This window comes from Danio rerio, chromosome 3, assembly GCF_049306965.1.
Source record: "Danio rerio strain Tuebingen ecotype United States chromosome 3, GRCz12tu, whole genome shotgun sequence".
Taxonomy (NCBI): domain Eukaryota; kingdom Metazoa; phylum Chordata; class Actinopteri; order Cypriniformes; family Danionidae; genus Danio; species Danio rerio.
In genome coordinates, this window is record NC_133178.1 from 19,982,053 (window position 1) to 19,994,252 (window position 12,200).

At 35.0% G+C, this 12,200-nt stretch overlaps 1 protein-coding gene across 3 annotated transcripts in view; it reads right to left on the minus strand.

Moving 5' to 3' along the window:
* Nucleotides 1–3,940: 3,940 nt before the first annotated feature.
* The window catches only part of syngr1a (synaptogyrin 1a), a 28,754-nt gene continuing 20,494 nt past the window's right edge, over nucleotides 3,941–12,200 (minus strand). The window contains 3 exon segments of one of the 3 annotated variants that reach the window (NM_001006067.1): nucleotides 3,941–4,573; nucleotides 11,066–11,211; nucleotides 11,672–11,909. In NM_001006067.1, the coding sequence (NP_001006067.1) occupies nucleotides 4,382–4,573; nucleotides 11,066–11,211; nucleotides 11,672–11,909 (576 nt within the window). In that variant the 3' untranslated portion in view covers nucleotides 3,941–4,381. 3 annotated transcript variants of the gene reach the window in all.

A 12,200-nucleotide genomic window follows, 5' to 3' on the forward strand; every position in this document is an offset into this window, starting at 1 on the left:
CAGTATGTAAGCACGGACAAAACGTCCTGTATGTACAAAGATTTTTGGCAGTTGTCGTGTCTGAGTGAGAAAAAAAGAGTTTGAGAGATGTAGTCATTGAATGCATTTTGTGCCAAAACAATGATAATTGATCCTTAGTTTAGCTCACAAAGACTTCTGTTGTGCTCACTGTGTGAAGAGTTTTGCAAAAGCGTTTATAAAAAAATAAATAAACCGTTGCATTTATTTATTTACACTTTTTTAGTTACACCTTACTAGTACCAAGTTGGACCCTATTTTGCATTTAGATCTGCCTTAATCCTTTGTGGCATAGATTCAACAAAGTGGTCATTCAAATATTCCTAAGAGATTCCTTAGAGACATGTCTACCTTATAAAGTGGCCATTGAGTGTAGTTAGATCTATATGTCTATAATGTGTAAGTAATTTTAGGTACATTGCATTTCAATTTCCTCAAGGACAAAATCATAACTCATACATTATAAATATTTAAACCGTATATTTGATTACTTTAGGCCCATTTAATTTTAAAACATACGTGAGTGTTTAATTATTTTACTTGCATTTTCAATTTGTTTTTCAAATGATCCAAGTGACATTTTTTACCACATTCAATTAATAATATTATTGTTTTGCATATATAAGAGTAATTACTTTTATTAGAGAATGTTTTTCCTAACGTTTTTCACAAATGCAAAATTAAAACATAAATTCTTAATATTTACATGTATATTTGATTACTTTAGTTCTATTTGATTTCCCCTTTCATCTAGTTAGCATATTCATAAAATTACAACAAAACATTAACAAATTCAGCTATGTACAACAATTTGTCAACTACAGTATGTCCATCAGTCAATGTCTTTTATTGTCATCTATATCAGACAAGCAACATACAAGACAGGACAAAATACACAGCCATATTAACCTAGTGATTCAGTTAATGGACACTCACCACATCAAGAGAATTTACACTATTTTGAATCCCAGTATCTCCATAACTGCACATATACATTATATAATAACACATCTGATACATCACCTACATAATATGCTGATTGTATTGTAGCTTTCCTTTTTAGAAGTTTCAACAAGAAATAAATAAATAAAAAAATGTTTCCTGATTCAGAAAACAATGTCACTTCCTAAACAGAGAAAGGATAAACATTATTCTATGACACCGTCAAATGCAAAGTACACAATTAATATGATTATTTCCGACAGTTGTTTAGGTAATAAATTTATAAAGATATTTATGTATTATATTACATCTTTGTCGTTAAATAAAAATATGCTGGTTTCATATATATATATATATATATATTCAGGTACATAATTATGCACATTTTTCTGTTTTCCAAAACTTAATTGAAAATAAAACATTATTTATCTGTAACATAGAACCCTGCTGTTCCAGTGCAAGGATTATTAACTATGATCAAAAAATAAAATAGCAAAAGATGGCCAGATAAATCTATATTAAGGGTGCTACAAAGACTCGTTACATACATAATGAAAGTTTTTTTCACAAGTTAAACACCATTGTAATGATTAATCATGATCATTTCCCTAAAGATTTCACATGATCCCATTTAAATGAAGTAAATTTATAGTGACTTTTTGATAACATCCCAGCAGACACGTCATAAGACATTATTATTAGGTTAGATTTAAGTTGCCAGCATCTAAGGACAATGTTATTTTGATGTCCAATAACAACGATATGTGGATGATTTTAGGTTGTGTTGGAAAGTGACAAAAACCCAGTATTGAGCCAACATCTTAATACAACGTCAAATTGACATCAAATACTTACATTTAATTGTCAGGTACAACAAAACAAAAACCCAAGGAGTGGTAACATCGACACAACGTCAAGATGTAACATCATTAGATGTTGATATTTGGTTGATTTTAGGTTGCGTTGGAGGGTAACCGAAATGCAACGTCTGACAATGGCGCCCACGACATTGAGGTACGTCAATCTGACGTCATGTTGATGTTCTGTGCCTGCTGGGATTTGCGTTAGTTTGTTTTTCTGATAAATTTAATTGCTTTAACTTAGCAATGGTCTGGCCATACTTCAAAAACATTTTTCAAAGTCAGGAATCGAGTGTTGCACCACATATGTTTACATTCGCGATTAAATGACATACCATCATTAAAGGTTATGTCTAAATCACTGGTATAAAAATGTAAACGTCTACCATGCTGAAAATAACATGCACAGTGGCCCCAAACATTTGTCAAAATAAACGTTTCCATAGCTGTGATCTTGCCCACAGAAGTGTATTATATTCGATGACGTAAGAGTGCCCAGGCCCGATTGTAGTGTGAGTGCGGGGGGACAAGTGTGCTTTGGCCCGGTTCGAGGCAACTGTACATAGTGTGAGTACGGCCTAAGACAACTCAAACTGTTTGAGGAAATCGATTGCAACAAACCATTTGAGTTAAAAAAAATCGACAGTATATGAGTACTGTGAACTTTCTCCATTTAAGTTGAAGTAATTAGGTATTTACTTAACTCATTACCTTTAACACTGAGTTCAAAACTCTTTTCAAATGAGTAGATTTACTTTCAGGAAGTTTTGAGTTAAGTTGACTGTTGGGTTTTACAGTGTACTAATATTTTAAATGTTTAATGATAGGAACACATATGTGTTTATGACTCAATATAAATAAGTTAACATTACTCAAACCATTTTGTTTCAAAGCGTAAGTGTATAGTGAATGGAAAAACACTGCTCTGCTTTGAATAATATTAAAATGGTTTAAGCTTAAATATAAATGTTTATGATTTTAATAGCCATTAAGAGAGCAACAATTGATAATTTACCTCCTAATTTCGTGACAGGTCTTGAAATGCATACCTTACAATACATGCATACACATTAGCGTAAGTTGACAGTTATAGCTTGCTGACTGCTATTTGATGAACAGAAAAGGAATAAAATGTCGCTGAAAAACATTGTAACCAAAACAATAGACAAAATGTGTGTAAAAACACAATAAAAAACATGATATGATACAGATACTAAATACATTTTGATAAATGGCAGCTAAAGTGACTTAACAAAAGTCCCTGATATTGCATGAAAAAAAGATCTGAAAATCCTCGACTTACCCTGCTATACATTTTTCACTATTACAAGTGCACACATACAATAAGTGCATTCAACTGAGCATTGTTTGTGTGTTTAGTAAATTCTGTCACAAAACATAAGGTATAAAAGCCAGTTTCTTTTGCTTCATCTCCTTTGATTTGCTCTTAAAAATGGCAGGAATGCTAACTGACCCAAATGTGATTTTTAATGAAATTATTTAGCTAATTTTCAGGTCAATCACAGAGGTTTTCCCCTTAATCACAATAAAAGTGTTGTCTATCTATAGTAACTGTATGTGAAGCAATACAGTCTAGTATAATCGATGCAGATCAGAATGTTGTGCGAGGGTACAAGTTTTCTCTTTGCCAGTGTTTAGCTTTCAATTCAAGTTAAGTTTTATATTTTGAGTAGTATTTGAGGCCACTGTACATATGAAATGTTGCCTTTCTGTAAAGAAACCTTAAAATAATGCAATCGCTGGCATGCTACAAAAAAAAAACAAACAAACAAAAAACGGCTTCCATTTCAGCAACCTACAAATTCCCTTCCAGTATTTTTTTACTTTCATTATCTGTAAGATCTTACATAGGTTCTTTTGCTACGCTCTGTGCCAACAATGCAGATATTTATTTTATCCTACATAGTTTTGTTTAGCCTTGGTAAAATGGCAGCACAAAACTACTTATGGATTATCTTGTGGCAGGTTAAGAGTTCATGTAACAATCTACTTAATCACCTACATGTTTTAACATTAAAAGACACTGTGGTCTCTGAAAATATTAAGTTTGGTCACTAGTTAGTGCCTTTACCTATTGTAGAAATAAACATACAGCTTTCTTTTTTCACAAGTCTAGATAATTTGTTCTAAACTAATCCTGTTTTCTCTAACAGACACTTGGAAGTGTTTACTCTGGATGGACCAATCACCTAAATCCTCCCCAAGCCCAAAATAACCCTGAAACTGAAGGCAAAAATTCCTAGTGGCACAAAATCTAGTGTACAGATCTTGTGCCACGGCAAATATCATATCATATTGATAGACATTAATCATACATTGTCACCAGAAGAACAGAAATACCTCCAAACCCCATAATAAACTCCAAAAGGGGTAAGTATAGCACCAAACAAACCCCTGAATTCCCCTCAGTTTGCTTTGGTCCCCATATTCCACCCCCAAATGCCCAAAATAAGTCCTTTTTTAGACAAACATTATTTTCCCCCATGTAACCCGATCAGCCTAGCTGGTTAAGGCTGTTGTGTGTATCCTAATACTCAACCTTAGTAATCTTGGTTCTGGTATCCACCAGAGCCGTCATAGTTAGCCTCCATGTCTGCGTTGTACCCGGTGTACTCTGTTCCTTCAGAGGGCGCTGCTGCGGGATCCTGGCTGGGATCAGTATAGTCCTGAGAGAAGAGAGACGAGCTCGAACCTAACTTGTACCTCTGGAATCCAAAGAAAGCTTGACCAGCCTTTAGAAAAGTGAAGATGCGGGGAGGTTTACAAAGGAAATTCCAAGGTTTTTCAGGTTTGATGGTGAAGAGTGAATGAAAAAGGAGGCAGAGAAAGGTTTAATTAAAAAAGGTTAATGAGAAGGATGAGAAGAGAGAAAGGGGGAGAGAAAAAAAGAGAGAAAAGCATTAAGATCAAAAAATTTAACAGGTTAGTCAGTTTAACAGAGGTAAGAATTTAGGAAATGCTTTGGTAAGAAAAATCCAGTAGATGCCAAAGCAAAACAAACCAGAAATGCAGTCAAACTTAAGACCGTTTAATCAATCAAATGTTGACATGGCACACAGGAACAATATCTTAAATTTTAAGAGCAGGTCAACTGTAAACATATGAATTAAGATACCTTTCTGAAACACCATGACAGTAATGGAGCCGAGTAAGCTGAAAGTAGGCTGTAGTGTATTTTGGACAACATGTCAAAAAACCAGTATATGATAGTCTTACACTATATTATACAATGTTGCAAAGCATCCTGTAGAGTAGGGTTTTCCCAACCCTGTTCCCTGAGGTACTCCAACAGTACATATTTTGGATGTCTCCTTATCTTGATGATGCGAGCTGCATATCTCAGTGATTCAATGTCAGACCCGAAGCACTCAATGGAGCTAGTGACGTCACTGTGAGGTGTAGGGTTGGGTGAGCGTCTTAAAAAGCATTGGATTCAGCTCCGATAGCACTGAACCAGGTCTGCATCCAGACCTCTCTCCCTTATCTGACCCATTCATTTTCCTGTTGGTGTGCCTTCTGGAACAGGGTTGGGAAACACTGCTGTTGCACTCAGCTGAACTTTGCATGTGCAAGTGGCACCCCCTAGTTAGATAAAAGTGAATAGCAATTTTAAAAATAACAAACAGGGCCCAGTTATTCAAAAGTAATCCAGTGGGATTTTGGATCACGGTTTGGATCAAATCTTGAAAATGTTTTTTTTTTTTTCAAAAATAACAAAAGGGATTTTCAATTAAGATCAGACCACGTAATCCAATCTTACATTTGATTTAGATCGAACCTGCCCTTTGGGTTATTTAAAACTGTAAACTCAGATTGGGATCTTTTTGATAAAAAACTGAATTATCCTAATCCAATCAGAAGGAAGGATTCAGTAGTGATTTTTTTGCACCAAACAAAGTAAAAATAAAAGTTTTATTTTTTAAGTGAATGATCACCAACATAATGGTTACTGATGATATATAAATCCCTTCATATTTGAAGCCTATATGAAGCATGTAACATCTATTGAGATATGGTAAACAACAACAAAACAATGTCAAAGCAGTATTGTATTAGAACAAACTAAAAAAATGTCAAATGTTTGTTGATAGCAGTGTTTCTGTTTCTTACCATTAAAACAAACAATGGCTGTTTGTGGCCACTGGTATTTTGCCTAGCTGATGTTCTCTGCTAAGCCAGTAGCCTACACAGTTGGTTCAATTTAAGGCTCTGGTAAACAGGATTTGGTAATCCTGAAATTTGGTATTTGGATCACAGTGATCCAACCTCATGTTTCTTAAAAAAAAAACTGTCATAAATGTAAGAGAGATCAGTTAATCCTGGATAGCAAAATATGGGATTTTCAAATCTGGACCAATTTTGATCCAGATTGCATTTTTGGAAAAACTGGGCTCAGACTATAAGTTTGTAAAGAAACAAATTTTAGAATTCAAATTTGTAGGGAATGTACAATGTACAGATATTAGAACACAGTGCTGCATTTTAATTAATGACATACTAAACCGATTATAAACTGATGTTCTCAGTTTCTCACCATTGTTCAGAAATCAATTTAATATGCTGATTTGGTCCTGATGATGTATTTATTACCACTGATGAAAACATTTTTTGTGAAAAACTAGGATACATTAAGACCCAAAGCTCAAATGAACAACAATTATTTAAAAATAAAAATAATTTATATTATAATGTCAAAGTAACTGAATTACATCTTTGCCCAAGAAATGTATTAATTTAATAAAAAAAAAATACTTTAAAAACAAACTTTCAAGCGTTAACGCCAAGATTTAATGTAAACGACACCAACATATAATAACAAGAGACCACTGAAATGTGTAAATCTGAAAGATGAAAATCAGGTATTGTTGTCATAAATCCATACTTCATTAAACGCTCCTCTGTTGATATCAGGGGGTTTACAGCTTGATTTGTCTCTGTGACATAAAAAAAACACATCTTCACTTGCATCCATTTGCTTTTGAGGATGATTTTTGTAATTGATGTCTAAAGCACACAGTAAACAAATTGATATGATAAATGTTAGACGAATGGAGGTGGCGTATGTGGGGTGAAGAGTTTGTTGTATTCCTCTTCAAATGAGACTTTCTTTAGGCGCTCCAGACCCAGAAGTGAAAGAACACCCTAGAGAAAAACAGATCGGCCAGAGCCAGCGATCAACAGGAAGAACATCTCAAAAAAACATTTCAACAACACTGGGTTAATCTTATGGAAGCAGCTCTGTGGTTTCTGTAAGAGAAATGCTTTTAGGGAATTAGATGTTAGTAGGAAAGCAAGGGTTACTTCTGTATATAACTCAATTATTAGGATGAAAAGCCAGACAGTAAAGAACAGACAGAAGATTAGTGACACATGAATCAGATGCACAGGTCATGTTCAGAGGTTGATGTTTGCAGGTCATTCACTGAGAAGAAAGGCAGGCATTCATTGAACAAAAGTGTAGCTGAAAGAGAAAATATGCTGAAAATCTACAGTAAAAGTATGAGAAGACCTTCACGCCAGGTTCAGAAAACATAATATTGCCAAATGAATGAGAACACAACACTTGTTGAAAACATTTTAGATTATCTTTTGTTTTCAACCAGTCTTTTGGTAACATGTTTAATGACATATCTGACATAATGTTTTTTTTTTAGAAGGCTGAAGGAGCTGCTGTTCTCTTTTTGGTCAGTGTCACAAATGTTACAGAACACAATGGAGGACTGAAATAGTGGTCATGGTGTTCTGACGTATAGAGACCCGGAAAGGATGTAATGGTGGGAAAAAAACGAGTGAAAGAAAAAAAAACTGGGTGATAGAAAAATATATATTTTTAATGTTTTGTGTTCCCTCACAAAGATGTTTTGCTTATATCTTTTTCCACAAACACCTCCTGTTCACTTCATGCATGTCAACCCTCCTCCATATTTTATCTTGAAAGCACTCTGTCTGCATTTACTTTCTTTCCATTAAAGCTGTGCGTCGATCATTGCCCTTCATATGCAACCCCTGAATCAAAGAATGCATGTATACGAACGCGCTCCTTATGATAAACTGATCTCAGATCAGCTTCTGTACATGCCATTTAAAGAAGAGCAAAAGTGCAGGACACCTTGGGATTTGGGTGTGTCTTTAAACAGGCAAATACACTTAATAATATGTAGACATGTCCATCCTGGGGTTTTTTGTTTTAAACACAACTAATTTTCTCTTAAATGCAATAGTATCTGGATGCAGCCTTTATGACACAAGACACAATGCACTCAAATGGAGCTAGCGACGTCACTGTGATAGGTAGGGTTAGGGGTGGTGTTAGGTGAGCCCATTAAAAAGCATTGGATGCAGCCCAGATTGCACTGCACCAGGTCTGCAGCCAGACCCCTCTCCTTAAATGAGCACAAACAGTTTCTAAAGTAATGTAATACTTTCATTATAGATCTGTGCATTCTTACAGTGACACTTCTGTTATCAAACAAAACAAAACTACTGATTTATTTGCTGCTCTTCACTTGTTTGATAACAGAGGTGTCACTTTATATGGTGTGTACAGAAGCTGATCTGGCATCAGTTATCATACAGAGCGCGTTTGTATACATGCATTCTCTAATTCAGAGGTTGTATATGAAGGGCGATGATCGATGCACAGCTTTAAATGGGAAAAAAAGTGAATGCAGACAATTTTATATTAATTTCAATGTGCTTTAAGATTTAAAATACACAAGAAATATGGGAAAATACTTCATGATAGGATGATAGAGGGATAAAATGGTAAAATACAGCAAAATTAGTGAGCTATAAAGTGAACAGGGGGTGTTTGTGGAAAAACAGTTTTGCGAAATAACGCAAAACATCTTTGCGAGTGAACGCAAAAACTCTAAAAATGTATATTTTCCTATCACTGTTTTTTTTTTTCTCCCACTCAGTTTTTTTTCTTCTACCCATTCCCCCCCCCCCCCCCCCCCCACCATCACGTCCCTTCCGGTACTCAGTACTGGCGGGCACATTTGGGGAAAATATCTAAATGTGATTTTATTGACAGATATTGCGATTTGAGTTGCAATTTAATTTTGTAGTCAAGCTTCAGCTTAATAATCTGTATTGTAGCTTCTTACAGCTAAAATGCAATGTCTGGAACTGAAAAGATATCAACTTTTATTAGCAAACAACTCTGAAATTGTACTTTGCTGTTGCTAGCTACTAGATTGTGTCACTGGCAATACTTGCAGTTGACTTTTTAGCAGGACGCTCCTCATTTAGCCGCCTGTGGTGCTTTTTTAGGTTCTGGTTGTTGTAATTCCTCAGGTTGTGGCAACAATTTTGCGCAGGTCTTAAGCTGCCTTTTCACTGCACATGACATTTGGACAAGACTGTCGGATTACGCTCCCTTGTGGCAGTCGCACAGAATTTTCAGTTTTGTCGCGCACCATGGGAGAGAAGCTGTTCTCGCAGTGTCCGAAATAAAGGAGTGCAAAAGCAAGAGCTTTTATTTTCTGTGGTTGAATGAATGAATACAAGAAACTCATAGACCGCTAAAGATTTTGGAGAGAATGTGGAGACAACATTTAAATGTAATATTTTTATTACTCATTTATGAATAGAAATGTTTTTTTAATATAGACTTTTTTTATTAAAAAAATGACGAAACACCTCCTATATCTCATCTTGTGTGCACGGACATCCTGCTTGGACAACACTGAAATACATCACATGCGGTTGGCTGGTCGCATACGGTCTAGTCGCAGGAGTTCAAATATTAGACCGTATCCGCACCTCAATTTGCATCTGAATTTTCTGCATACGGAGATGATTGGAACTCCATGCAGCTCCCGGACTACTCTCCATTGGAAATGAATGACTTCCGGTCTGTCGCTTGTTGTTTTTACGTGTGCATTGAAAAGGAGGCTTTACAAATTACCTGTTTTTGTTTGGTTTCTGTGATTCTGAAACCAAAATATTACCATATTACTGACTTGCTACTTTTCTTTGATTATAATTTATCAGTTAATGCTCATTCGCGCTTTCCTGTTTGTTTGTTTTTATTGTGGGTGTTCCACATAGTTCGATTGCGCAATTCTGATTGGTCATAATGAAAGTGTGCTCACTCAACTGGCTAGTAAGACAGTCACACACAGATGGCAGTCACGCATTTGCTCTGGGTGGAGGAAGTTATATAATATATATTTCATATTGCAGCCTTTTGCGATTAGCTAATCGCAATGTTTCATATTGCGATTGCGATTTGATTTTAATTAATCACACAGCCCTAATGCACATAAAATGAACAATTATTACAGCATTTAATGTGATCATACTGTAATCTGATTTATCTTGTGTATGCTGAACCTAGTAATAATAAAAAAAGTCAACAACAATATATTAAATTTTGTTTAAATTCTGGCTGAAGAAGATTATTTAGCTTGAATGAGATCAGAAAAGTTCCAAAACCAGTATACACCCAGCAGGCACAGGACATCAACATGATGTCAGATTGACGTTGTACCCTTGACGTTGACATTCAAATCTAATGCTATAGTCTAGTTAGGTTACCAACATGACGACTATCAGATGTTGGATTTTGGACGCCAAATAAATGTCAGTATTTGATGTCAATATGACAACAATACTAAAATACTGATATCACTTTCCAACACAACCTGAAATCAATCAAATATTAACGTTATTATTGGATGTAAAAATAATGTCCTTAGACGCTGGCTAGACATTAATTTTGGTCACCTGACATCACGACCTAAAACTAACTTAATAGTAATGTCTTATGATGTTGTGTGCCTGCTGGGCATCATCTGAAATGTAATTAAATAAGCTTTCCATTGATGCATGGTTTGTTAGAACTCACAAATTATGTTTTGCTATATTTAGGGTAGGATGTTTACAAAATCTTAATGGAACATGATTTTTTATTAATTTTCTAATGTTTTTTTTGGCATAAAAGAAAGTTTTATCACTTTATTTATAACTTAAACTGGAAATAATTTGGCAATCGTTGCTGAACAGGTCTTATTTAAACGAAAGTGTCTAGTTAAAAAAAAAACATATATAAGTGAAATAAAAATAACACCACTGCATTGATAATCTAAAGCAAATTAGAGGCCAGCTTTAATCTATGTAACAAAAGCAAAATGTACGTCAAATTTGATTAGATAAACTAGATCTAGCATTTTACACTGAATGAAAAACCTGAGATGTCGAAATAAGCCAGTACAAACCCAAGTAAATATGGAGAAGAAGGCGAAGGTGATGGCCGCTCTGGCAGCGTCTGCTCCCTCTTTGAGAGGGTTATCTTCTGGGTTAGCCACTTGCCACTGATTGGCCAGAAAACAGAAGCCCACAAACCACACGAAAGACCAGAAGGCTGAGAGAGAGAGAAAAAAAGACATAAATTCAGATCAATTAAACAACTCAAAAAAAAAAAACTATCTACAAACAAACCTTAAATAGCATAACAGCATATTGTGTGAAAAATAAAGACGATCTTACTGAAAACTGTTAGATGGAGCCATTGCACCACAAATCCAGCAAAGATCTGCAGCAAGTCTAGCAGTAATTACATTTAGCCAACAGAGGGCAGTATAACTTATACTAAAACTGCATTATTGGCAGTTCAGATGTACAACGAAGTGGCTTTTGAGTAAAAAACATCTTAAATACAAGTATACATCATAGGAATATTATAAGACTTTTTAAAGCTCCCTAAAATAATTTTTTATTGTCCATGAGAATATAATTAAACGTTTGAGTTGGAACCTTTGCATTAAATGCATTACATTAGTAATAGAAAATACTGACAGGCAATACTTGTATTTGCAGTTTACCTGAAACACCAATATCAGCTAACACAGCCTTCTTGCGGTCTTTAACGCTGCTAATCTGAGGAAAGTAGATGTCCAGTGCCAGAAAAGCAGCACAGCAGAGAAAGTCCAGAGCTCCCATTCCCACAGCATAGTTACAGGCGTTCTGGTTGCGGTTAAAGATACAAAACTCCTCCACCTCGTCTGGACGGTTCACATAGCCCTCGTTAGCAATACATCCAAAGATCACGATAGAAAAGATCTGCAGAGGAGAACACGAGAGAAAATTAAGAATTTGTTTTAAGTTGATATGGATTCTGGAGTTTCTGTTCATATTTCTGGGTTACTCTAGGTAGTCTTAAACGTTTTCTTACTATACATTTATGCAAACAGCAGTTTTTAAACAGTGAAATGATGCAAATGAAATGAAAAATTTGTCATCATTTACTCACCCTTGACTTGTTCAGAACCTACTTGAGTTTTTTTTTTTTTGTTGAACGCAAAAAAAGATGTTGAAGAATGTTGGAAACCTGTAACCATTGTTATCCATAGC